Below are 27,652 nucleotides of genomic sequence, written 5' to 3' on the forward strand. Positions count from 1 at the left end.
CTCGCGTTTCTGTTATATTGGGGGCTACCATCCGATCTATCTAACCCAGGTGCCAATGTGATATTAAAATCTCCACCCCATATGATATGCATAGATCCAGTATTCAGTATCTCACCCCACAATTTGGTGTAAAACACAGGCGAGTCCACATTAGGCCCATAACAGTTGACAATTGTGACCGTATCAGTACCCAGTCTGCCCCACATCAATACAAATCTACCCTCATCATCCATGCGTTCACCCAACCGCACAAACGGCACCGTTTTTTTAATCCGAATCGCCGTACCTCTGGCATACCCAGAATATGAGGAAAAACTACGCACTGCCGCCCATCTATTCGCAAAGGTATAGGTGGCCCGGGGGCTAAGATGCGTTTCTTGCAGCAGCGCGATCTGCACCTGATGCTGGTCCAAATAGGCCACCACCCTCCGACATTTTCTCGCATCATTCAACCCCCGGACATTCCAGGACATAACCGTTAGTCTGGAACTGCGGCTTTGTTCAGACATCCGCAGTCATTCACACATGATCCAGATTGCCGCCTCCCCCAAACACATCTTCCGCCAAAGGAAACAGCCACATCACCCATAACCCCGGCCATATCCAGCCAATACAACCACGGGACCCCCCGCAGTGTCAGCGCTGTGCATCCCTAGCTTTGTCCTATTCCATAGCCTACAAACACAATACCACTTAGTTACACTCCTCTCATTTTGCGAGCTCCAATCATACAAACAGCAACTACAATCCTTGTACCCTCCCACTGAAGCAATCCCCAACCTGCCAGCAGTGTACCCTCCCAATCCTTCCCACACACACCCCAATAACTAGGGCTAAAAGAACCCTCAACCCCAAAACCGTATGCTAGGGTAATTCCCATCGGGTAACTTATCTAGGTGGCATCACTAATACCCCCCCACAGCGGCCCGCCCGAACCACACCACGTGCAGCTCAGCCCGGCAACCAGGAGGGGGGGGCGTCCGGCGCTATAATCAAAGGCATCCTGATGCATACCGTCAACCTCTAATGATAACCATAAACCTGTTATCGCGATAAGGTCCTGCTTCACAGACGCAGAGGGACCCCATACCCCAGGGACCCTGGCAACAACCATCTATCATAATACCCCCTACTCCCCCACGTCAACCATACCCACACTGAAATCATTACAATGTCTTTCAACGATAAAGCACCATCTAAGCTCTGAACCAGCGCAGCGATCATTACAATGTCTTTCAACGATAAATCATAATCTAAGCTCTTAACCAGCGCTCCGCACCCATCCATGAGTCTATATGCAGGTGCAGTGCTGACCACTCACGATTCCCCAGCTGCCAGCGGTTCTGGACCAGGGGCCAGTTCATCGTCTGCTCCTGCTCCCAATCTCCGATTCCGTTTATGCTGCTTGAGAAACTCCTCCACCTGCTGTGGAGTTGTAAAGAATTTCTGTCTCCCTTGGTACGTAACCCGCAGGCGTGCCGGATAGAGCAATGCGTAGTCTATTTGCAGATTGCGCAGTTTAGTCTTGACTGCAAGGAATTTCCTATGTTCCTCTTGAACCAGCGGGGTGAAGTCCGGATACAGCGTGAAGGAATTGCCCTCATAAGACAACGACCTCGTACTTCTTGCCGCTCTTAAGGCCGCATCCCGGTCGCGGTAATTAAGCATCCGGGCTATAATCGGCCTAGGCGTCGCCCCCGACGGCCTGGGGCCCAGGGCCCGATGCGCCCGCTCCACTATAAAGTGTGTAGAGAATGTCTCAGAGCCCATCGCCGCCACCAACATCTTCTCGACGTACTCCTCCATGTTGCCCACATTTGTTGTTTCCGGAATTCCTACGATGCGTACGTTGTTGCGCCTACTCCTCGCTTCTAAATCCTCATTTTTAGCTGCGATGTCACGTAGGAGATTGTCCATTCTGGATAGCTGCGACGAGTGTTGGGTCACCACATCCTCTGAGTCCGATATTCGCTGTTCCGCCTCTTTCAAGCGAGCCTCGTGCGCGTCCACCTTGTGCACCACCGCATCCATACGTGACGAGAGCCTGTCCACTTTATCCGCGATTGTCGCGAACCCTTGCCGCACCTCGCATAGTACTGCCTGTAAGTTCGTATCTGCGTCCACAGCTCCCCCCGACGCATCAGCCGTCTCATCCGGGTGGCGTGACTTCTCTTCTGGCGCTGTCACTTTCTTACTAGCCGCAAACGTGAGTTTGGGCTGTCTAGTGTCCGTCTTGCCCATCGCTTTCCCAGGGCAAAGGTCTCCAGAACCACCTGCATGAGCACCACGACACCCTCCCCCCCCCGATTTTTCAGGGGTGCTCAATGCGTCTGTCCAAAAACACAAGCGATCACCGTGCACGTCCCTCCATGCAGTCGATCACTGTATCTACTGCACCAGCTCCACTCCAATATTGCAGGCCATGTGCGTTCAAACAACGCAGCCACACTATCAGGGGGCACCAGCTGTGAGCTCCAGGCCTGGGGGGACAGTTCGCCGTCACCGGTGAGGCCAATCACGGCTCCGTCCGCCCCTCCGCTAAGCTGCACCCCACCAGGCCCGCTGCACCCCTAATATCACTGCCGCTGCATCAGGAGCTCTTCGCACTGCTCCTCTCCCAGTGTCCGGGGGGAGGGGGGAGGGGATCGCCGACCCTCACTGCTATCTTGGGGTGCAAAAAACGTGCTTGCCCCGAGGATCCTTCTCTGCGCCTGCCACCACCAGTTCACTCCCGGGCGCTCGGGCCCTGCAGTCGCTCCAGGGGACGGGGGGGGGGGGGGCGAATGCACCCCCGCTCGCTCTCACTCGCCACTCCGTACCTCCGATCCGCTTCGCTCACCCATCCAGGTCACCACGAGCTCAGGGGTTCCTCCCAGGCTGTCGCCTCCCTCCGCGGCCTTCCAACGCACTACCAGCCACGACCTCGCCTGCCAGCTCGATCCGAGGCCTCCGCACAGCGGCTTCCGGCGTCGCAGCCGCTGCAACTTTCGGCTCCTCTCGCGGCGGACTCCCAGCAGCTGGAGCCCTCTACGTCCGTCCACACACTCCTGCCACCTGGCTGGACCTGCGCCTGCAGTGACGGCACCCAGGTGTGCCCGCAAAAGGATAAATAAACAGATTAATGGCGCCGGACTGCGGGAGCCCTACAAGAAGGCGTCCATTCGCTAGTGCGCCACCTAGCATTCCGCTCACAAACCTATACTTACCTCCATGTTTGTTATGCTTTTTCACATTTTTGTACATTATTATAGCACAATCTTGCTGTGCTTGCGACCTATGCAGCTACAGTACAAACTGAGTGAGAAGTCTTACCTCAACCCAAAGCTTGTCTTTCTCCCTGAATGAACCAAGACTCTTGGTATTGTAATGCCCAGAGGCAAGGGTACCTCAGTATTCTTTGGCAGCATAGTTAAATAGGTAATGGGAACCAACACACAGGCTTTGCCCCTTTTCACGACTGCCAGCTCCATCACGTGAGTCACTTTCTTGTACTTTGGTTTGTTGGACGCCATTTGGCCTAAAATAAAGACCACCACACTATTGTTTACTTCCCTCTGTGTGTGCGCTCTCAAGTTTCCTGTTTCTCCTGTCACTGCTAGCATGTCTGATGCCAGCCTTAAAGGGATGACCCAGTGCTCCTCATGCCAGTCCAGGTTTTATAATGCTGACTAGTGATGTCTGGGGCTTCAGGGCTTTGCTTGAACTCTAATTGCTCTCTGCCTTTGAACACCATGCCTCTTAGGGGGCTTTGAGCTTTGCAGTTGAGGAACCTTTAAGGATTTGGAAAAATAGAGGGGGACCTCATTGGGATCATGTAGGTGCACTTTGCTTTCACACTCCTTCCCCACATTGTGATCTGGTTCTCAAGGGCAGTTCATCCTAGTATTTGAGGAATTTGAGTCAGTATGGACTCTTATATCTTATCCCACCATTCTCCTGTGCCTTCTGAGTGATAACGTAATGAATCATATACCCCTTGGACCTACCTAGAAAGATTCCAGAAGGCCTTTTCACCCCAGGTGCGGGAGTCAACAAGGCTCCTACGTTTTCCATCTCAGATAAATATGACAGCGCCTCTAAAAGTGACTCTCAGCATTGCCAGCTCCTTTGTAAGCTCACAGATCAGTATTTCAGTTCTTAACATGTTTAGTTTCAGATGATTTCATAGACTTTATGTCAACTGTCTGCAGGCAGTCTGTAAATCCAGTTATCCAATGGTCTGGTAGTTTATCCTGTTATTATAGTCTGTCAGCATAGGTGTGACAAATTAGATTTCACAGGTCTTTATTAGTTTGACAGTGGGGTTAGGTATACGTTGAAGACAAGAGTTGGAATTGTTAATCCTTGGGAAATGCCTACATTTTTTGTGAACTGTGATGATATCAGGAGAGGTAGTGATATGATTTGTGTTCTCTCGTTGAGGTTTGTATTTTAGTGTGACTGTATTTCAGTATTGTTTCGCCTTTTAAGTGATAATGGGTGCTTTACAGTATCAAAAGCTGCTGAGATGTCCAGTACTTGTAGTGCTGTGACTCCGTCAGATTCTACTGTGTTCCTGGAGTCATCCCAGGTTGCGATCAGTGCTGATTTGATGCTGCTTCCGGTCTGAATCCTTTCTGTTGGTCAGAAAGAAGATTGGTTGTCTTTGATGGACACTGAAATCTAGATAAATGGTTCTTCTTCAGAAAGTTTGCCCACAAATGATCCATTTGATAAAGCCCTGTAATTTGTTGGGCTGCCAGGTTCAGGTTTTGCATCTTCTGCTTTGATGTAGGATGTTTTAGTTCCCTGGGGAATTCTATTGATGACAGTGATTTGTTAAGAATTGCTCTGGCATGTATGCCCGCAGAGCTGTCATCAAGGATGTTCTTGAATACGTAAGGTGAATATGGGCCTGGAGGAAATTCAGCAGTGCTGATTAGCTACCTTTTTCATTCATGGATTGTTTGTTAAAAATGTTTAGTTGTAAGTAGGTGGTGCGGTCAATAGCGTGATCGTAATAATGCCTGCTTCAGTTGGGAAGTAGGTCTCAAGATCTTTTGCAGTTTACGGATTACATCAGTTGGGTTCCAAAGTGATTGGCGTAGTCTAGCATGCACTCTGATTAATTGGAATACTGTCCAGTGTTAGTTTAGGGGAATCAGCCAGGCACTGCAAGTACTAGTCATTAGGGTAGAGGAATCTTCACCCTTTATTTTTGCACTCTTGGTGTCTTGACTAGACTAAAATAAAAGTATGCTGCTATCACATGTGAGCTTGCACAGGAAGGTTCTGAAATTCACATAATGATCAAGGTAATTGTTAATAAATATCCCTCTCCTCACATCCAGCCTGATTGAGCTTGGTCCCAAGAATTTTGATGAAGCTGGTAACAACAGTGGTGGTTTAACTTTTTCAATAGTGGGTGCCATGTGCAGTGACCTCCGCCACAAAATTTCTTTGAATAAAAGTGAGTAGAGAGATAGAACATAGTTGCAAAGCATCCCCTGTCCAGTGATATCTTTTTCTTTTAGATCAGTAACTGCTACTCAGGGAGTCAACGTAAAGAATGTCTGATTGTATGGCTCGCTCCAGCAAGTGCATTGGAGTTTGTCTCTTTCAACTGCTGCCAATTGAATGAGTGAGATTTGTACTTTAAGGCACATTGCAATCTGACTCAAAGTTTTTGTACTTGTTTGTGTGCGTTCGATTGTACTACTAAATATCTGAAAGAGACACGTTAGTGATAGATTCCTTACCTTAGAATATCCCCAGGCGTCAGACTGGATCCGGAAAGTTTTCGTCAGCAGTACCCCTGCGCGTCGGTAGGCGTCGTCGTACAGCTCTGCGTACGTCCCTGGCGTCGTAGCCGCCGAGATGAAGTCGTCGGAGCTACTTAGACGTGCCCACGCAAGCTAACGTCAGTTCTTTCTTTTTCTGAACCAGCAGCGCAGATCCGAGAGAGAGCGGTACCCCTAGTTAAAAGTTTTAACTTGGTTTCTGAGAACTTGTTTCTCTTGTTTTGTCGAGTACTCGACTCCTGGTGCAGTAGGGATGCCCGGGTTTAAGTCCTGTAGGGCCTGCCGTCGCAACATGTCGGTAGCCGACCCGCACGACTTGTGTCTCTTCTGCTTGGGGCACGGCCATGACCCCGAGGCGTGCCCCGATTGTCGGGCCATGGCGCCAAAAGCTTTGCTGGAGCGTTCCCGAATGTTGTTGGAGGTCGGGCAATTGGTTCCACGTCGATTGAGGTCCCGCTTCCATGGGAGGGCGAGGGACCAGTTGCGGAGCCGACACCATCGCTCGTTGGAATCGGGGACAGGTAAGTCACGGCGCCATAAAAAGTCGAAGAAGCGATGTCGCTCTTCGTCTACCCCTCACCGGTCGCGGCACGCGTTGGAGGGGACGGGCGATCACTCCCCCGCGGCTCCGATGGAGCCTCCGTTGTTGCCTGCGGCCTACCCGCCCTGTCCAGGCCCGCACGCGACTCCGGACGAGGTACAAGCCTTCCCGTCAGCCATGAGCCGTTTGTTTGGCCCATCGGGTCCCTCCGGAGCACCTTTGGGCCCCGCGGACCCGTTGGGTGGGTCTGCCCCCGTGCCGCCGCCTTTAGCCTCGGCTACGCCGACACAATAACCTGCAGCGCCGGCGGTGCCGGCAGCTTCGGCCTCGGTGCTGCCGCTGGATCTGGCCTCGACGGCACCGAACCAGGATTGGTCTCTTACCCCTTGATTCCATTTCTTGGTGAGGAGTTTGTCCCATTTCCCCGGGCACCTCGTCCTTACCCGCTTCTTCAACAACCGGTGGATGAAGGGGAGTACTGGGAGGGGTCTGAAAACCCTCTTGCAGCTCAGTGCGAGGATGAGCCTGAATGGAAAGGTGACATGGAGGGTCCAGTGGATCTGGATTTTCTCCACACCCTGGTACGCTGTCCCCCTCGTCCGGGCTACGGAGGAGGTTGGGACTTTTTCTATGGTGTTGTGTAGGGCGGCTGAGGCTCTTAACCTCGAGCGCCCTTCTGTGCCTATCAAGACTGAGGTACTGCAACCAGCGTCCTCCTCAGTGGAGCCGCTACTGCCCTTCAACGACTCACTTACTGACGTCCTGTTGAGCACCTGGAACAAACCCAACACAAGGGAGCCTGTGGATAAGGGTGTGGCGCGTCACCATCGCCCGGCGCCAGGCGATCCCAGCTTTCTCACACAGCACCCGACCCCTCAGAGTCTGGTTGTCCAGGCCTCTGCCTCGCCGAGCGCATTCTCTTCTGCCCCGCCGGACAAAGATTATAAGAAGCTGGAGCAGTTTGGAAAAACGATTTTCACTTCTGCCAGTTCTGGGTTGCGAGCAGTGAACACTGCGTGCCTGTTGGGCCGCTATTCACATTCTGTTTGGGACACGGTGGCACAGGTGTTGCCTCAGTGCCCTGTGGAAGCTCGGGCGGTGCTCTCCCAGGCCATTACCGAGGGAAGAGATGCTGCTAAATTCACTATCCGTTGTGGACTTGACACGGCCGATTCACTCGGCAGGGCACTTTCCTCAACGGTGGCGCTCCGCCATTACCCTTGGCTCAGGACAACTGGCTTCTCCGGGGATGTCCAGAACACTTTGTTGGACATGCCCTTTGATAACACACGCCTTTTTGGTTACCAGGCAGATACCACCCTGGAACGCTTTAAGGACTCTCGGGCTACGGCCCAGTCCTTGGCTCTCGCCACCACGCGTACTCCCTCGGGGTCCGCTTTTCGCTCCTTTCGAGGTCAGGGTCTAGGCGCCCAAGCGCGTTCCTTTCAGACCCACAGGCCTGCACAGCAGCAGTCTCAGCGCAGCCGCGGACGTGGGACCTGCCGTGGGGGGTCCCGAGGACAGCGGGTGGGTAAATACACCACCGCCCCTGCCGCCGCCTCAAAACCTTCCTAGTCTGGTGTTTCAGGCCCACCAGACGCCAGTGGGTGGCAGGATTTGCCATCACCTTCCCCACTGGCGCATCATCACCTCGCACGGGTGGGTTCTACAAATAGTCTGAAGGGGCTACTCACTCCCCTTCGAGTCTACCCCTCCAGCCATGCCACCTCAGTACCATCGCATGTCGGGGGATCATAGCCGAACCGGAGCACAGCTCAGATTCACGGACTCACACGCATCGGTGATCGCGTGTCCTGCGCTAAAGTGCGCGTCTAAGACAATCAACTACTATTCGCCGCAATGGAGGAGAGTTCCTGGGAAATTGGCCCGACGCCTCCGCTCGGCGGCCCGGATCTACGCCGCTGAACATTACGTCGGAGAACATAGCAACGTTAGCATAGCGCGCAGAGCTGCTGCGAGAACCTTTATCTTGGCACCTCCTGGGTGACTGTTTGTTCTTCGTTCACCGCCGCGACCTGGCATTCCTTGACGCTTGGAGCCACTTGAAAGGCTCGGAGAGCGACCCGGATTGGGAAGAGTTAATATTTTCAGCTCCGTCACTCATTTCACGCTTGGAGCCGCTTGAACGGCTCGGAGAGCGACGCCTGTGAATTCCGCTCTGCTGCCACAGAACACAGAGGACACCTGTGAGAACAACCACTGAAATAAGTACCTGTGTAGGGGAAATAGGAGCATTGGAATTTCCGGGGCTACCTATTTGTTTGGACTGCAACAGGAAAGAACTGGTGCTGTATACTTGTGAGTGTTCACAACTTTAACCCTCTGTGCATGTATATGTTTTTACGCAATATGTATGTATAGAAGGAATACTACAACGTGGTGTGTTCTTTCTCTTCCTGCAGTGACACAGGATTAGTTAGCCTGAGTGAAGCTACCAACTCTAGGCCAGCCTTCTGGAGGGAGTCGTGCAGCCGCATCTTTCCTTTTCCATTCCCTGTTTTCTTTTCCCTTTTCCCCGGTAGTGGTGTTGCTTGTTGAGTGGTATATAATTGCTCATAGGCGATTCCGTCATGGGGATAGGGTAACTAGCTACAAGGATCGTTCCTGCTGTATCCGGCTTCTAAGGTTAGTGAGTAACCTGTCTGTACCTTGACAATCCCCATCCTGCCAGCCCACCTGCGTTGCCTCCGGTTCACGGTGGGCTACGAGCACTTTCAGTTCACCGTGCTCCCTTTTGGCCTTACCAGCGCCCTCGGGTGTTCACGAAAGTGATGGTGGTGGCTGCAGCTTATCTGCGCAGATCAGGGGCCTCAGTCTTCCCCTATCTTGACGACTGGCTGTTGAAGGCGGGCTCGCCCCAGGCAGTCGTCTCCCACCTCCACACTACGGCCGACCTCCTGCATTTGCTGGGGTTTTCCATCAACGTGCCAAAGTTGCACCTGATTCCCTCTCAGAAGCTCCTCTTCATCAGAGCGGTTCTGGATACGGCGCAGTTTCGGGTTTATCCTCCCGAACAGCGAGTCCAGGACATTCGGACTATGATTCCGATTTTTCGGCCCTGGTGCTGGGTTTCAGTAAGGAAGACCCTGAGGCTGCTGGGTCTCATAGCCTCCTGCATCCTGCTGATCTATCATGCCAGATGGCATATGCGGGCTCTGCAGTGGGACCTGAAGTTCCAGTGGACACACCATCGGGGAAACCGTCCGGATCTCAGAGGGCACTGCACAGGACTAGCTGTGGTGGCTCACAGACAAGCATTGGGTCAGCGGCAGATCCCTCTTCCTTCCCCAACCGGAGCGCACAGTAGTGACGGAAGCGTCCCTCCTGGGATGGGGCGGCCACATGGGAGAGGAGATCAGAGGCCTCTGGTCTCCGGCGAAGTCCAAGCTCCATATCAACCTTTTGGAGCTCAGGGCGATCCTACTTGCACTGAAAGCATTCCTTCCCTCTGTCAAGGGAGAGTAGTGCAGGTGTTCACAGACAACACCACCGCCATGTGGTACTGCAACAAGCAGGGCGGGGTGGGGTCGTGGACCCTATGTCAGAAGGCTCTATGACTCTGGACGTGGCTGGAAATTCAAGGCATTTCCTTGGTGGTTCAACACCTGGCAGGTACCCTGAATGCCAGGGCGGACAAACTCAGCCGCAGGTGCATGTTGGATCACGAATGGCGTCTTCACTCAGAGGTGGCACAAGGTCTCTTTCAGCAGAGGGGAGAACCTTGGTTCGATCTATTCACCACCGAAGAGAACGTGCAATGTCAGCAGTTCTGCGCGTTGGAATTTCCTAGGCGGCACTCGTTTGGAGATGCTGTTCGTCACGAGTGGACTTGCGGTCTATTGTACGCCTTTCCGCCTATACCACTTCTGCCCAGAGTGCTGAAGAAGATCAGACGCGACCGGGCCCAAGTAATTCTTGTGGCACCGGACTGGGCTCGAAGAGTTTGGTATCCCGAGCTACTCAGTATGAGCGTGGATCCCCCGATCCGACTGCCTCTTGAGGAGGATCTCCTGTCGCAGCAACAGGGGACGGTCCTCCACCCGAATCTGTCCAGCCTCCACCTCCTTGCGTGGAGATTGAGTGGTGACAGCTGATTCCATTTGACTTGCCTCCTGAAGTCTGTAATGTGATTCTGGCAGCCAGGCGTTCCTCCACTAAAACAGTATACGCCTGTCGGCAGACAACATTTGTGGCATGGTGCACAGCGAAAGCTGTAGATCCTCTTTCTGCCCCTCTTTCTGAAGTCCTATTGTTCCTTCTCTCTTTGGCCCAGCAGGGCTCTGCTCTGGGCACTATCAAGGGCTACTTTTCTGTTCTTTCAGCCTTTCTTAGGCTGCCTGATCAGCCCTCTCTTTTCAAGTCCCCAGTTGCCAATAGATTTCTCAAAGGCATTACTCACCTTTTCCCTCCTATTCCGTTTGTAATGCCCTAGTAGGACTTGAACCTGGTCTCACATACTTGATGTGCGCTCCCTTTGAGCCTCTTCATAACTGTCCTTTGCGGTTATTAACTTTGAAAACTGTCTTCCTGGTGGCCATCACCTCCGCTCGGCGGGTGAGTGAGCTCCAGGCTCTTTCCTGTAAACCTCCTTTCCTGGCGATTCCTCCGGACAAGGTTGTGCTTCGACCGCGTCCCTCCTTTCTACCAAAAGTAGTCTCTGCTTTTCCTCTTGGGCAAACTGCCACTCTGCCCACTTTCTTTCTGCCTCCGCACCCTTCAAGAGAAGAGGAGAGGCTCCACCGCCTGGACCCAAAACGTGCGCTTTCGTTCTATCTCAATCGCGCACAACAGTTCTGGGTGGATGACCAGCTCTTTGTTGGTTACGTGGGCGCCAAGAAAGGCCGGGCTGTGCACAAGCGAACTATCTCCCGATGGGTTGTCTTGTGCATTAAAGCCTGTAACTCTCTGGCTAAAAAGGAACCTCCAGTTGGGCTGCTCATCTATTTTCAGCGGTACTCCTTATTGGGTAGAATGACCATCTTGACCATGTGTCCATTACATTCCTAAATTCTTTGCCAACATGTACGACGGTGGTGTTGTGTTGTGTGAAATGAATACTTGATGACGGGGATGTTTACGAAGTGCAGTGACTCAGTTCTCATAATCATCTACACAAATTTGAAAATCACTGGAGAAACAAGTTGAGATTCTAGAGGTAAGAGGCCCTGGACACCTTTTGCAGACCATTAAGTTACCCATTTCCATCAGAATCCGCTTTCTATCAGTTAGATGGCCACTACTTTGATGCAGCAGTTGATGAAAACATTTTTTCAGCAAGTGGCTTTCTGACTATGTCCCTGTGTGCTCCCTGGAAAGAATGTGCGCGGGAGAAAGTATTAGCAAATATGACCGCTCCAAAAAATACTGTGCGGAAATACTAGTGCTCACAGAATATTGAGCCATGCTCGCAATTGTTGGATAGTTAGTGTGTGAAAATCGTTGCAGTCATGCATACAAACAATGTAATATGGAGCTGGGCTCTACTCCCACTAAGAGATTACCCTTATGCTGTGTCTCTTCTTCCACAGACTTGGAGCCCACATTACTTTGTACTGACAAGCAACAAGATCTACTACTCAGAGGAAACCTCTCACTACCAGACCAACGAAGATGAAGAGGAAGCAGAACCGAAAGAAGTAAGTTCAGAACGGGTGAGTGGTGTGTGCCTGTAGCTTTCTAGCTAGGTTTGCATTAAACAGATACTCATACACACATTCATACACGTGCTGAGGCATGGGCGGATACAAGCAAGGACAACAAACCTCACCATGCCAGCTAAATTAAATCATTTGGTGATGGCAAATGACTAAAAAATAGATAGTGGTAAGAAGATGACTTTCATTTTTGGTCAGGGTAGCTATGAATGGACAATATTTCAAATACTCAAGCCTGTATGTAGCTTATTGGCTGCATAAAGGTATTTGCAGCTGTCTTTAATACTTAAATATCTTAATTAGCAAAAGCTTGTTACATACATCACAAAACATTACGTTTCATTCCTCTTAGTGACTTTGTGCCACATGTGCGAAGCATTTTTGCAGTCGGAAACGGCAGATTGGGCTGTTTCCGACCGCAAAAATGCTATTACATATGTACAGAACACAGACTGCGATTTGGTAACACATTACTGAATCGCAATTTGTGTATGCGATTCAGTATTTGGAAGGAGCTTGTTTAGGGACGAATTACGGTCACAAAACATTCATATTTTATCAACTCCTTAAAGGAGGTGCTAACCCGTTCGCAAATGGGACTGGGTCCCCAGGGTATCCCTTCCCTTTTGAGAATGGAGAACATATTTTTTTAAGAGCAGGCAGTGGTCCTACTGCAAAGATTTTTTTTTTGAAATTTTTAAACGCATCCTGTTTTCCTTAAAGGGAAGATGGGCTGCATTTTAAAAAAAAGATTGCTTTATTAAAAAACAATCACAGACATGGTGGTCTGCTGACCTCGGCAGACCACCATCCCTGTTATGGCTGCGATTCCTAATGGGACGCAAATTGCAACCTAACTCATTAATATGCATGAGGTAGGTCTATTTGTAGCCCACTAGGAATTGCTAATGAAACTCAAAAGAGTTTCATGCATTAGGAATACCGATTTCCTATTGATGATTTGTAGAGAATCGCAATTAGGAAATTGGTATTCCTAATGTTAGTACATCTGGCCCTTTGTTTATAGTTGTCAGTATATGATAGAGTCAATCAATATTTCTTGCATTTGGACTTGATAGGTTGGTGTGCTGATAGCCAATACAAAGGGGACGATTCCGATCCACGTCAGAAGGGCACCGAACGCGATCCGGCTGGAAAAACTATGCACCGTATGCGTGTTGTCCACTTGACTCTTACAGCTGTACGAGTGAGCAAGTACGATGCGAGCTACATGAAATTCACCGACCGACTCGTTTCCGGGTCCGAACCTTTCTGTACATCTCGGTCGTAAGCTAACTGTGGCGTGCAATGGATGCGATTTACGACCGAGCCAGTACGATGCACGCGTCGGACAGCCTGTGCGAGCCGGAGTGTCCGGCTGGCAAATCGTCCGGGTGGTGGCCTTTGGGGGTCCACGTCGGACCCCCTGTCACCCGCAGCTCTACCACTCGGTCACAGGGGGAGACCCATGGGTCTCCCCAACACAGGCATGTACGGTGCGGATGGCACTGACGCGTACTCACTGTAGGGGCCGCACTTGCTCGCAGTGTACCCATTCAGTCAATGGGAGTCCATGTACGCGTCGTACGACCGGCTCCCATTGACTTCTATGGGAGTGCGACCGAACAGAGTCCGACAGCATACGGCCGCATCGTATTCGCTCGGTCGGACTGCAGGACTCCGGCTCGGTCAGAAAACACTCCGGATCCGGCTCGGCCGGAGTGCTTTCCGACCAGGATCGGAATCGGCCCCAAAATGTTAAAAATACTTCCAGGCTATTTTGTACAGTCCGATTTAAAACCATCCCATCACAAATTACGTTTACCAATTAACAATGGAGACCTATGTGCACAACCTGTATTAGTGCACAATTTGCACACATTATTTCCATATTATCTGTATTTTGCTCCTGCATTAACCACCAGATAATTGCTAATGGTGTATGTAGGTGCAATATCCCCCAGTTCTTTAATGTGTAGTGACTCAATACAGATTATGGAGAAAATCATTAAGAAATTGTGACTTACTTTGTGGTAAATGTGGTATTTCCTGCTCATTTAATTGAAAGCTTTTAAATTGAACATTATGTGGATTTCTAGAGAAAAGCATTTGGAGTTCAATATCGGACAAATAAAGAAATAAGAAGGAAATATTGTTAGTGTGAATAAAGTAATGTGATGAGCTGAACTAAATAAATGTATTAGGACATGGCTGTGTAATAATAATTAATGTTCAACAAATTATGAAATGTGTAAATTTCATATATTTTTATAGCTGCATATATTTATGTGTGAATAAATATATTTGTGTAAATTTACTTTTTTGCTTTCTAGTAAATTTACTACTTTTGGCTATTCACCACATACAAGCGTAAGTTTACTTTAAAGTGTAGGCTTGCATGTCCTCACCCCCAAAACCAGGGGTGAAGGCACATTTATGAGTGTAAAGTTACTACTAATAACTTTTTGCACATGAGCAGAGATCTCTGGCACAGGGGCAGAGATCACTCTGTGGTAAAGTACTGAGGAATATGAATATTATATTTTAATAAAGAATAGTAAAAATAATGTTCGAGGCATATGAGCTGCAGATTATACACTGTGCATAGCTCGCCATCTGGTGTTGGGCCCGGATGTTTGCAGTTTGTTTTTCCTCTTGGAAAGTCTTTGGAAGTCACGAGTTGGGTGACTCCTCCCTTGGTTCGTATTGCGCATGGGCTTCGGCTCCATCCTCAGATTGTTTTTTTCCGCCATCGGGCTCGGATGTAATACTTCGCGCTCCGGTTCCAAACTTTCCAGTTCACCGATCGACGCAAAATCCTTGCTCATCGAGATCCTTCAAGACAATAAATCATTTTAATCACCTTCTCTTTGGCACTTCTTCGATTCCGGTCGTCGACGGCGGCCTTCGGGCCTATTCCGGCTCCGGTCTCGGCTGATGGAAAGAACTCCTTTCAAGAAGTGCCCTCGATGTGGGTCCAAGTTTCCCCACACCGATCTCCACGAGGTGTGCAACCTCTGCCTCTCCCCTGAACACGAGGCTCGAGACTGTCCCGCCTGCAAGTATTTTCGCTCCAAAAAGACCATTCGAGATCGACGGGCTAGGCGCAACATGGCGCACTCCTCGACCTCCGCTCCAGTCGACATCTTCGGGGACGACGTCGAAGCTCCGGGACAGCAGAACATCGAACAGGAGGACGACGACCTCGTCAGTGCTTCCGAGGCCGACGACTCAGATGTGGAGGACATCACCCCGGCACAGAGGGTCGTGAGTACAATACCCCCTCCCACACCCACGCCGACACCCAAAAAGGCTTCGGTCACACCTTCGCGCCTAGGCAAGACCAAGGATACTGCTTCTCACAACCCACCTTCGGGCCCGGTAAAGAAGCCTACTAAGCCTTCTGGCAGCTCGGGCTCGAGCCAGCCTACCATCGGTACCGAAAAACACCCTTCGGCACCGAAGAAAAGATCGGCCTCCATCTCCACACCGAACCCAGTACCAAAGCCTTCGGACATTTGCCATTGTCTACAAAAAAGAGACACTTGGACAAACCAGCTCCACCTCCACCTCCAAAGAGGAAAGACACTGCTACCTCCCCTTTCAGAGTGCCTTCCCCTCCTCCTCCACCTCCTCCACCCTCCCCACCTCCACCCTCTCCACCCCCGCCTCATCGTTCCCCAACCTTGTCTCCTGTCCCAGACGATTTAGGAGACCCATATTATGATCCAGCAGATGTGCCACAAGACCCCACCCCTACTGGATCTCCAGACCCATGGGACGACTATAATAATCCGGACATCCCAGATGTCCCACAGGATGACCTTTACCCATCTAGGCCATCCCCACCTGAAGATTCCTTGGGTTTTCACCACCTATTACAAAGGGCGGCACACTACCACGGGGTGGAGTTACACACTGACCCAGTGGAGGAGGATTTTCTCCTAGACACCTTTGACGACACACATAGGTCTACTGCCATCCTACCTATGTTAAAAGGGTTGGTTAAGCATGCACCAGAGGTCTTTAAAGACCCAGTCAGGGCCAGGGTCCCAAACCCCCGTATAGAGAAGAAATACAAAGCCGCCCCCACAGACCCTTCATATATTAAAGGCCCTGCACCATTGGATTCCCTAGTGGTATCTACAGCTAGGAAACGCTCCAATTCTCAGGCGTCAGGCGAAGCACCACCACCTGACAAAGAGTCCAAGCTCCTAGACGCGTCAGGGAAGCGCACTGCGTCACAGGCCGCCAACATATGGCGTATCGCCAACACGCAAGCCCTATTGGCCAGATACGACAGGGCACATTACGATGAGTTAGAGACCATCATGCACCATCTCCCTGAAAAATATAAAAACAGGGCCAATGAATTGATCCAAGAGGGAAAACTAATAACTAATACCTCTATTCGCTGTGCCCTAGATGCAGCAGATACAGCCTCCAGGGCCATAAACACCAGTGTCCTTCTACGTCGCCATGCCTGGCTCAGAGTTTCAGGTTTTAAACCTGAGGTACAAGCCTCTATATTAAATCACCCATTCGACCAAGATCATCTATTTGGCCCAAAAGTTGATGAAGCCCTCGAAAAGATGAAAAAAGATACTGACACGGCGAAATCCATGGGAGCCCTACAGTCACACACTCCTAGGCGCTGCTTTCGCCGCTCTTCCTTTCGAGGAACGGGCAGAGGCTACTCCTCGGATAGTGCATCCACGTCCTACAAATCCCCTCCTCAATCTACCTTCACAAAGGGTTATCAAAGAGGCGGATACAGAGGCAATAATAATAAGGGCAGAGGCAAAACAAATACCGCCCGCTCTGCCACACCTACTACCCAATGACTTTCCCCCGCTCCCTCCAGACCATTCCACTCCGGTCGGGGGCAGAATACAACATTTCCTTCACGTCTGGGAGACAATCACCTCAGACAGATGGGTGACACAAATTATTCAGTCAGGGTATTGCTTAGAACTAACATCTGCCCCCCCAAACATTCCACCCAGGCACCGCCCTATGTCTCAAGAACATACTGCACTGCTAAAACAGGAGGTGACCTCCCTCCTGCAAAAAGGAGTCATATTGCAGGTCCCCATAAATCAGCAAAAGTTAGGGGTCTACTCCCTGTACTTTCTGATTCCAAAGACAGACGAGACTCTACGACCTATCCTAGATCTCAGACCTCTAAACTCCTACATACACTCAGACCATTTTCATATGGTAACCCCTTCAACAGGTTCTCCTACTTCTCTCCCGGAACGATTTTCTCACCACTCTGGACTTGAAAGACTCATACTTTCATATTCCAGTACACGGGTCTCACAGAAAGTACCTCAGATTTGTGGTGGATGGGCAACACTACCAGTTCAAGGTGCTCCCGTTCGGGGTAACAACAGCACCAAGGGTATTCACCAAGTGCCTAGCAGTAGTGGCTGCACACCTCAGAAGACAGCACATTCACGTCTTCCCGTATCTGGACGATTGGCTAATAAAAGCCACGTCCTACGAACAATGTGTGCAACATACCGCCACTACAGTCCAACTACTCCACCAGCTAGGGTTCACGGTGAACCATCAAAAATCCCACCTAATACCATCACACACAAAACAATACCTCGGTGCCACCATAGACACCTCAAAAGCCATAGCCTATCCCAATCCTGCCAGGATTGCAAAGATACAGGCTCTGCGTCAAAAATTCATCTCTCAACACTCTCTCCCAGCAAGAGTGTTTATGCAACTGATAGGGATGATGGCCTCTTGCATCTTCATAGTGCCCCATGCAAGACTCCAAATGCGTCCACTCCAAGAGTGCTTAGCGCGGCAGTGGAACCAGGCCCAGGGGCAACTGACAGATCTGGTGTTGGTAGACGGTCACACCCATCGCTCTCTGCAGTGGTGGAACACCACAAACCTTTCCAGAGGTCGACCGTTCCTGGACACAGTCCCACAGATAATCCTCACAACAGACGCATCACTCTCCGGCTGGGGAGCTCATCTGTTACATCTCACAGCACAGGGCACTTGGACGCCACAACAAAAGTTAATCCACATCAACCATCTGGAGTTACTAGCAATCTTCCTTGCCGTAAAATCCTTCCAGACGCAGATTTCAGGCAAGGCAGTCCTCATTCGCAACATGACTGCCATGTACTACCTTCAAAAGCAGGGGGCACAAACTCTCCACAGCTCTCTCAGCTAGCACAGAGCATGTGGAGATGGGCAATTCCACAAAAAAACTTTCTCCTGGCCCAACACGTCCCAGGAGTCCAAAACACCTTGGCAGATCTGCTCAGCAGACAGACGCAGCAGATCCACGAGTGGGAAGTTCACCCACAAGTTCTTCACCCGTTCTTTCAGAAGTGGGGGCATCCACACATAGACCTACTCGCCACCCACGAAAACAAAAAATGCCCAAGCTTCGCCGCCAGATATCCACACCCATTGTCCAAAGGCAATGCGATATGGATGAACTGGTCAAACAAATTTGCATACGCTTTCCCACCTCTCCCACTACTTCCATTAGTGGTGCGAAAGCTACAACAGCATTCCCTAACACTGATCCTAGTAGCTCCAACATGGGCCAGACAACCGTGGTACACCACATTGCTGGAACTCTCAGTAGTACCACACCAAAAGCTACACCTCTCACCATGCCTCCTAACCCAGAACCATGGAGAGATCCGGCACCCGGACCCAGCTCAGCTCAACCTTGCGATCTGGCTCCTGAGGTCCTAGAATTTGGATACCTTAACCTTCCCCCTGATTGCATGAACATTATCAGGGAAGCTAGACGCCCTACTACTAGGGCATGCTATGCGGCAAAGTGGGAAAGATTTGTTGTTTACTGCCACAACAACACAATCAATCCTTTAAATGTGTCCATACAGCACATCATATGTTATTTACTCCACCTACAAAGGTGTAACCTAGCATATACTTCCATTAGGTTACATCTCGCTGCCATTGCTGCTTACTTACAGAACAGGCAGCACCTATCACTCTTCAGAGTGCCTGCCATCAAGGCCTTCATGGAAGGCCTCAAAAGAGTAATTCCACCCAGAGTACCACCCTCACCGGTGTGGAATTTGAATATAGTTCTCACACGGTTAATGGGACCCCCTTTTGAACCATTACATAAATGTGAGCTCCAATTTCTCACATGGAAAACAGCTTTTCTAGTGGCCATCACTTCCCTCAGAAGGGTTAGTGAAATACAAGCACTCACTATAAAGGAACCTTTTCTCCAAATGCATCAGAACAAGGTTGTACTCCGCACCAACCCAAAGTTTCTACCCAAAGTAATTTCTCCATTCCATTTAAACCAGTCGGTAGAATTACCAGTCTTTTTCTCACAACCTCAAACTGTTGCGGAAAGAGCGTTACCCACACTGGATGTAAAAAGGGCTTTACTTTACTACATCCAATGCACACAACCTTTCAGGAAAACCAAACAGCTATTTGTCTCCTTCTCTCCACCACATAAAGGCAACCCTATTTCTAAATCAGGGATAGCTAGGTGGATTGTAAAATGCATACAGATTTGCTACCACAAAGCAAAACGAACGCTATCGGTTCCCCCTAAAGCCCACTGTACAAGAAAGATAGGGGCTTCTATGGCTTTTCTAGGAAACATACCACTAGATGACATATGCAAAGCAGCCACATGGTCAACACTGCACACGTTCACAAAACATTACTGTGTAGATGTGCAAACCAAGCAACAAGCTACTGTGGGCCAGGCTGTACTCAAAACACTGTTCCAAACTACTGCAACGGATACCGGTGGTCGCCGCTAGGGTTGGGTACTGCTATATAATCTAAGCACAGTGTATAATCTGCAGCTCATATGCCTCGAACGGAATATGCTACTTACCAGTATGCATCTGTTCTTGGCATGTAGAGCTGCAGATCTATACACGCCCACTCGCCTCCCCGGCTACCTGTATCCGTTCCAGTCTTATCTAATTTAGATACAACACACATGGGTTTCTTTACTGTTACCACTACGCTCCATCTTTCCCTGCTGGCGAAAAACAATCTGAGGATGGAGCCGAAGCCCATGCGCAATACGAACCAAGGGAGGAGTCACCCAACTCGTGACTTCCAAAGACTTTCCAAGAGGAAAAACAAACTGCAAACATCCGGGCCCAACACCAGATGGCGAGCTATGCACAGTGTATAGATCTGCAGCTCTACATGCCAAGAACAGATGCATACTGGTAAGTAGCATATTCCTTATATTAAATACGATTATAAAATTAATTTGCATACTTATTTCAAATGTATAATGAAATACAGATATAGAAATAAAGTGTTACAGCATTATTAATTTTGAAATCAATATTCAAATAATTTAAATATTAAATTCAATTTCAAACTACTAGTAAAATGTTCATATTTATGTACCACAAATTACTAAAAGTTATATATAGAATTAATTTAACCTAATTGAATTATTTAAAAAAATAGTTACATTTGTTGCAAATTAAAAAGGTTAGTTAAAAATAAAATAACATTTATTTTTACATAATTTGCTATTAAATTAAGTTTCGAAATAGTTTTAAAAAGTAGAAATGAATGTATTTACTTAAACAATATTTCGTTTGGAGTTCTATTTTAAAGGCCTGCATGCATTATTTTCTATGAGAGTGGGTATCAACGTGTGGTGCTGGACACCATCTCTGAGCTGGAGTACACTCACAACTGTGTTGGGTCCTTTTTCGCTCGCTCTCGTAACTTTAGAAGTGCAATTTTGAATAGAAATGGGCTTACGTTTTTTTAGTAGGGTGCACGTCATTCTCTAAACCCCTCAGTGCCCTTCCTTAAACCCTCTTTAATCCTTTATAAATTCCTCCCATTTAGTTGTAAGCATTCCCCATTTTCTAGCATCCCCCCGCCTTTCACATTTAATGCGAAAACTCGAGACTCTGCACTTGCGTTGATATCTCTGCACAGAAAAGATAGGAGAGGCAGTCAGAGACCTCCGCATGTAGGTTAGTAAATAGCATTTTTTAGTACGATTGGTACTATTGAATGACTACTAAATGTACTACTACATGCAATTTGTGAATACGCCCTATGACATTATCATGCACAGTGATATATAAACAGTTAATTTTAGTAAACATTAATTGTATGATAAGAAACCATTGCTTGAACAAGACAGGGAGTTATTTGAGATAAACCTTTCCTAGCTTGTTGTATTCTTAGTGAAGTGCTAGCACTCCCTGTCCCAGGAGTCGAGTGGTGCTTCTTCTGTGACAAATAAGGAAGCTTTGGATGAGATGGTTTTATAATAGATTCATAATAGCTTTCTACACTGTTTTGTTACTGTAAAATATTTTGCAAATGGATCTTTCCTCCCTTTCCCCAGAAAAGAGCTTATTTTATGTAAACTAGTTAAGGACTCACTACTACGTCTGCTTATATATAGATCTCTCTGTTGACTTGTGGCAAACACATCTTGATTGCATTCCTGGCTTACCACATTTAGCTTTTGATTTCTCTTTGATTACCGCCTGGATTAATGAATTTCTTTACTATTAACAGTTTCTATTTGTACAGATTTCAACTGCTAATAACTAGAGCATTTAGCAAAGATTCACGTTACACTTTTGTGCGGCAGTGGTCATCACTGAAGTCATTGTAACATGATTCACTATATTTTAGTTGACTAAGTTTCACAGAGTTACACTCATCATCCCGGAGCGGAGTTTCATGAGAAGTTTGTTCAAATACATCCATGCATAACGTCAACAAGACCTTATAGCAGCACTGGCTGTCAACTAATCAATTATCTGAAGTAAACTGCATACACTGGTCTCTACGTTTTGTATCACACAAACATTGATCCCATACCAATGATTGGGACTGTGTTGCAGATAAAATATGCATGCAGTACATTGCTCCAGTTCGGTATGTGTGGCTTTCGCTCAATAACTTTAAGAGTAATTGAAGTTGGCACAGGTTGAGGTTCAAGAAGGAGCTTCAGGTTGAGTGTGATTATCTAGGACCAGGCTTGAGATCCTCTATTACCCTTGAGTAATTATTTCACAGTGCAGGATAGAGGCAGTGGTAGATGTGTGAGTGCCAAGAGGGGAGAATAGAGAGAGGCTCATTGCTGCCTGGGTGCATGTTCGGGAGAGGAGGTGATGATCATAGCCACGCTCATTCATTCTGGGAAATGGAAGCTGGCCCATTGGTTTTGCAGTACAACCCCTGCAGAATGAAAAAGATACATTTTACATAGAAGCATTTAGATAATTGGGAGAAAGTCCAAAGATGTGCCGTTGCAACCCCAAGTGAATAGCAGTAGACCCATACCAGTGCAGCACAGCACAGCACTAACATAATGTAAAATGTCCATAACCATGCCAGCTCAACCCAGCGAGAATGAGAAAGATCCATGACTGTGCCAGAAGTATCCAAGGAGAGACCAATAGCTATGCCAACGTACCCCTGAGAGGACGAGAAAAGACCATAGAAGCAGAGCAAGTCGGCCTCAGGAGTATGAGAAAAGACCCATATCCATGTCATTCCCATCCTAAGAGAATGGTAATAGACCCACAATTATACAAGTGCAGCGGCCTGAAAATGGAAAGGAGCTCATAGATGTGGCTGTAACAGCATTCACTTAGAGAATGTAATAAGGCCAGTTCCATAGCTATGAATTTCCTACTGTGTTTTAATCATAAGGGTAGACCAACAGTAGCGCACGTATATCCTATGAAGAAGCGCACAAAAGGCCATTGGGTTACCCATGCAGGCTATGCAAAATGTGAAGAAGCCTGTATATATTTGATACCATGTCAAAGACATTTGTAACTTCTGTAACTTGATGACAGAACCACTGTGAGTGTCAGGGGAACTGGACGGCATTTAAGAAATCTGTCTGGGAATAAAAGGCTTTGTTTCTATGGCTATGAGCTAAGAACAACTCTCCAGTATTTTCTTTTATATCCTACACCATCTAATTACTGTCTTCTTGATTTCCCCCCTTATTTCATCGCTTTTGGGTCTTTCAGGAGTTCAACAACAACGAGCTGCACTTCAGCGAGAAGTGGTTCCATGGGAAGTTGGGTGGAGGTCGTGACGGTCGACAAATTGCAGAGAAGCTGTTACACGAGTACTGCACTGAGACGGGTGGAAAGGACGGTACATTCCTGGTGCGCGAGAGCGAAACCTTTGTAGGAGACTACACCCTGTCCTTCTGGTAAGGGATCCCTCGCTTCATGGTTGAGCAAACCAGCATTCCTAGTTCCCTATCAGCCAGTACCCCTGGGACATTGATGTATTTTTTTAATTTAATGTAAATTGCAATATTGATGTTTTTCTTGATGATACGTCAACCCATGACTGTTGTGTGGTCTTCAAAACTGAGATTTGTCAACAGTTCTAGATCTAAGGGCTTAAAAACCGCCTGACATTAGTGCAGTAAAAATATCACTTTGCAAGTAACTAGATTTATTGTAGTGTGTGCACTAAAACAAAATCATCTGTAGAAGCATGAGGGAATACTAGGGTATGAAGTGATTGCTATGAGAAGTGTTAAATTGAGAGCATGGGACACTAAGACCCCTCACATCAGTGCTACCACCTTTAACTACCCAGGGGCAAAAATAGACAATGTACTGTAAGTTTAGAAGAAGGTTTGTTCTCTGTGTGGAATCAGCCTGATCATCTTTATAGACTGTGAGATTTAAAACATGAGAAGGAAGGGTGAGACAGAGATCAAAAGAGAGTTCTATCTGAAATATGATTGTGAGACATGTCTCAAATATCATAAGGGGGACTATGCATGGCAGCAGTTCGAATCAAATAGTAAAAGGGAGAGAGATTTTAAACGAGAGTGCTGTTGAGAGAACGATGTGAAACACTTGTTTGACTGAATGGGACATCTGAAGCTGCAAGCAGTGGAGCGGGATGCCAGTCTGGGTATGGAATTTGAAACACAAGTGTGTAGTTGAGAGGGACATAGAAAACATAAGCAAAAATCTGAGAGACAGGCCAGGTTACTGATTGATGGAAATATGTGAAACTCGAGGGGCTGAGTGAGACACCTTTGTGAAACGTAGTGAATGGAAGAGGCTGATACAAGCAGCTGAAAGAGATTGAAACATGGGCTGGCATCTGAGAGAGAGAGATCTAAAATAAATGCAAGCAACTAAAATAAACTTGTACATTTAAATGGATGGCTGAGACAAATATGTGAAACATAATCAAGTGTCAAAGAGTGATCTGTAAAATGAGCTGAAAGAGATCTGAAACATAAGCAGGCAGCGAAGAGATGATTGAAACATCAGCAAGTGAGTGAAGAAGAGTTGTGAAAAATAAGCAAACAGCTGAAAGAAGTATGAGAAACAAGCAATCCTGCTGAAATAGATAAAAGAGGCACACCAGCAGCTGAGATATTTGAGACATAATTGGCTCAAAGAAATCCCTGAACGTAAACAGCTGGAAAGAATTCTATAAAATTCAAGATATTGAGAGAGATTAGTGGAAAACGTGAGTGACTGAGAGGGACCTGAAACATAACGGAGCGCTGAAAGATTAATGTAAAATGTAAGCAATATTATGTGAGTGATCTGGACCACAAGCAAGCAGCTAAGAGATTTGTTAAAGATAACAAGATGTTTGAGAGAAATAAATTAAGCACGTGGCTGTTAGGTCTGAATCATAAGTGAACAACTGATTGAGATGTGTGAAGAAAGCAAGCATCTGAGGTAAAGATCTATAATATGTGAGTCATATAGAGATTTTAACATAAGCGAGTGCCTGAGAGATTTGTTATTCTTGAATGGGAGATCCGAAACTTAGGCTTACACTGTTAGATATTTGTGAAACAAAAGTTGGCAGCTAATTGAGAAACAAGCAAATGGATGAGCAGAGGATCCTAATATGTAAGTGAGCAGTTGAGAAATATGTGAATCCGAAGCAGGGAACTCAGAGGGAACTCTGGAAGACAGATAACTGAGGAACCGTGCAAAGGATAGATCTAAAATAGAGCCAAGGATGAAATCCTAGACATGAAGAAATGTATTTCTTAAGAAAAGAAGAATTTTCAGTTTACTTGCACTTATCCCTGTGTAACATTCTGTGAAGCTCAGTTTGCATAGAGGCCATAATTTTGTCTCTGGCTACTCTGAATTGCTGTTGTGCTTGCTGTTTTCAAGGGCTTGCCACGCTGGTCAGTTGTTCCTGGCCAACTAGCCTTTCTGTGGACAGTAAGTGATAACTGAGCGGAGCGCTAATGGCTGGCAAATGGAGTTCAGGAGACTTTGAAGGTGGATGGAAAGTCACCTGAATGACCTAAGCATGTGGTCGTTTCAGGTGGTGAAAGAGCTTTTTGCAGGATGCTTAACATGCCATAGTAAGCCAGTGTCTCTTAACTTCTGTACCCATGCAGGAGGTCTGGTCGAGTCCAACACTGCCGCATCCACTCCCGCCAGGAAGCTGGGACCACCAAGTTCTACCTGACAGACAACCTGGTGTTTGATAGTCTTTACAGTCTGATCTGCCACTACCGAGATGTGCCACTGCGTTGCAATGAGTTCGAGATGAGACTGACGGACCCAGTGCCACAGCCGAATGCACACGAGAGCAAGGAGTAAGTGCACTTATCAGGCCTGTATCCGTGACCTGACTTCTTGACGGAGTTACTTGAATTCATTGCCTTTGTCTGTATATTCTCCGCATATTGGGTATCCTTGTTGTAATGTTGAGCTCCAGACACCCGATTTACCAGATTCCTTTAGTTCTTTTATTATTAATTATTATTTTACAAATGTAGTTATCAAAGTACTTTAAGACAGTATATCTAGGTATATCATATTTCACAAAAAAGTAAGATTCACTAACTTAAAAGGTCCTGACTTCTCGGTTTGGTCTCCTCTGTAGTTTCCAAAGGACCACACCTGATACTACTGTGCATGGACACTGTTCTGTTTTTGGGAGTTCCATTTTTGTCGAGCTGATCTATATTTAAGTTTTTAACATCCAGTTCTTCAGCTGTTTGAGGCAGGTTTTGAATAGGTGAGTGTCTCGAGCTGGGGAGATTATGACTTAGAGTTATGTTATCGATTGATCTTGTTGCTGCTGTCTTATTTTAGGATCCAGGGGCTCCATGTAGAACTTAAAAAAACACGCGAGAGAGGATGGATCCACAAGATAGTTCATATGAGATGAGGAATAACTTGGATTTTGAGGTTCCCATCTTAACCAGATGGTGGTGACTGGCGAGGTCTCTCTTGACCAAGCCTTACTTAACGTTCACGTGCAAGTAATAGTGCATGTTGAGCACCATCAGCTTTGTCGCCTCTGTTGGGAAGGGTCATGAAGATCTTGTGCACCTCATATGCTGCATATGAGGTGCAATGGGAAGACTTGAAGCATTTGTAAAATTGGTACCCTGTAGTGATTTAAACTTGATCCATGTTCTCTTAACCATAACATTATTGTGCAATTGGAGGTCTTGGTTTTGTCAAGATCAGAGCTGTAGAGATCACCTGGTTACAAGTGCTGCAATTGATCCAGGAAAGCACAGGTATGTTGGAAATTAGGAGAAACTCAGCTTTTAACAGGTTGAGGTTCAAGTGGTAGATTGTCATCCAATCTTGAACAATCTGGAGGACTTGCACGGGTTGTGGAATATCATTAGGATAAGAGCTCTTGAGCTACAGCTGTGTATCATCGGTGTAATGGTGGTGTGAGATCCCTGAAATCCTAAATGATGATGAGAAGCTCTAGATAAGAGGGTTGGACTGGGATTGAAACCTTGCTGAACTACTTGAATCTTGTAAATGGTACTGGTTAAGGGTATGCTGATTGTGATCGTGTGACATCAATTAGTCAAATATGAAACAAACTAAGAAAGGACTACACTATCTATGCCCATGTACTGTTGGTGGACATGGGTGAGGGTTGAATGGTTTCCCTCGAGGACGGGGGGATTTCAGTTGGTAAAGACCGGAATTCGGACATTACTGTGAATAGAAACTTATCGCCTCACAGTGAATAAAAAAACATTGCCCCTGAATCCCATCGGTTTGTCTTCTTGGTCTTTTTTCACATATTACATGGCTCATTACGAAAGGCACTTAGAAACAGGAAAGGAGGATATTGTCAGGACTGCATCATTTTATGGAGTGAATAGGAACATAAATATGTTCTACATCCTACAGAGGGAAGGCATGCACATCAGCGAATTGGGGAACAGGAGAGAGGGATTCCCCTACATTTTCGAGCATATGGATAGTAGAAGTTCTGGGATAATCTAAAGTCCTGTAGTCAGGGGTTCCTACTTTATACCCAATGAAGGGGTGGGACAAACTCTGGGGACCCACCTATGGGAGGGTCAGGACAGAGGGGAGCTACACCCATGTCCTTTGTCCAGTTTCACGCCAGAGCAGGGGCCGAGTGCCCCTGCAACCGGTTTGAGCTGGACTATGCACAGGGACACCAAATGTGCCCCCAGTGCAGACATCAAAGCACTCTTTGAGTACACCCACCCAGCCCCAATACACTAAAGCCTGTCTGGGAGGTGGTTACACCTCCCTGTGCCAGGAAACCTATTGTCCAGGCCTCCCCTGCCGGAGTTTCATCCAGCAGCAGGAGGGCAGACTCATGTCTGTGGCTGGCAGCATCCATTTTGTGAT

General features: G+C 47.7%; 1 protein-coding gene across 3 annotated transcripts in view; it reads left to right on the top strand.

The window, feature by feature from the left end:
- Nucleotides 1–27,652, top strand: part of LOC146830503 (1-phosphatidylinositol 4,5-bisphosphate phosphodiesterase gamma-1-like) — a 695,332-nt gene that overhangs the window by 436,437 nt on the left and 231,243 nt on the right. For 2 of the 3 annotated variants that reach the window (XM_085604690.1, XM_085604692.1), the window contains 3 exons: nucleotides 11,871–11,978; nucleotides 23,024–23,211; nucleotides 25,405–25,605. In XM_085604690.1, the coding sequence (XP_085460816.1) occupies nucleotides 11,871–11,978; nucleotides 23,024–23,211; nucleotides 25,405–25,605 (497 nt within the window). The remainder of the gene's footprint in view (nucleotides 1–11,870; nucleotides 11,979–23,023; nucleotides 23,212–25,404; nucleotides 25,606–27,652) is intronic. The other variant, XM_085604691.1, reaches the window with a different exon arrangement.

This window comes from Triturus cristatus, chromosome 5_1 (genome assembly GCF_964204655.1).
Source record: "Triturus cristatus chromosome 5_1, aTriCri1.1, whole genome shotgun sequence".
Lineage (NCBI taxonomy): Eukaryota > Metazoa > Chordata > Amphibia > Caudata > Salamandridae > Triturus > Triturus cristatus.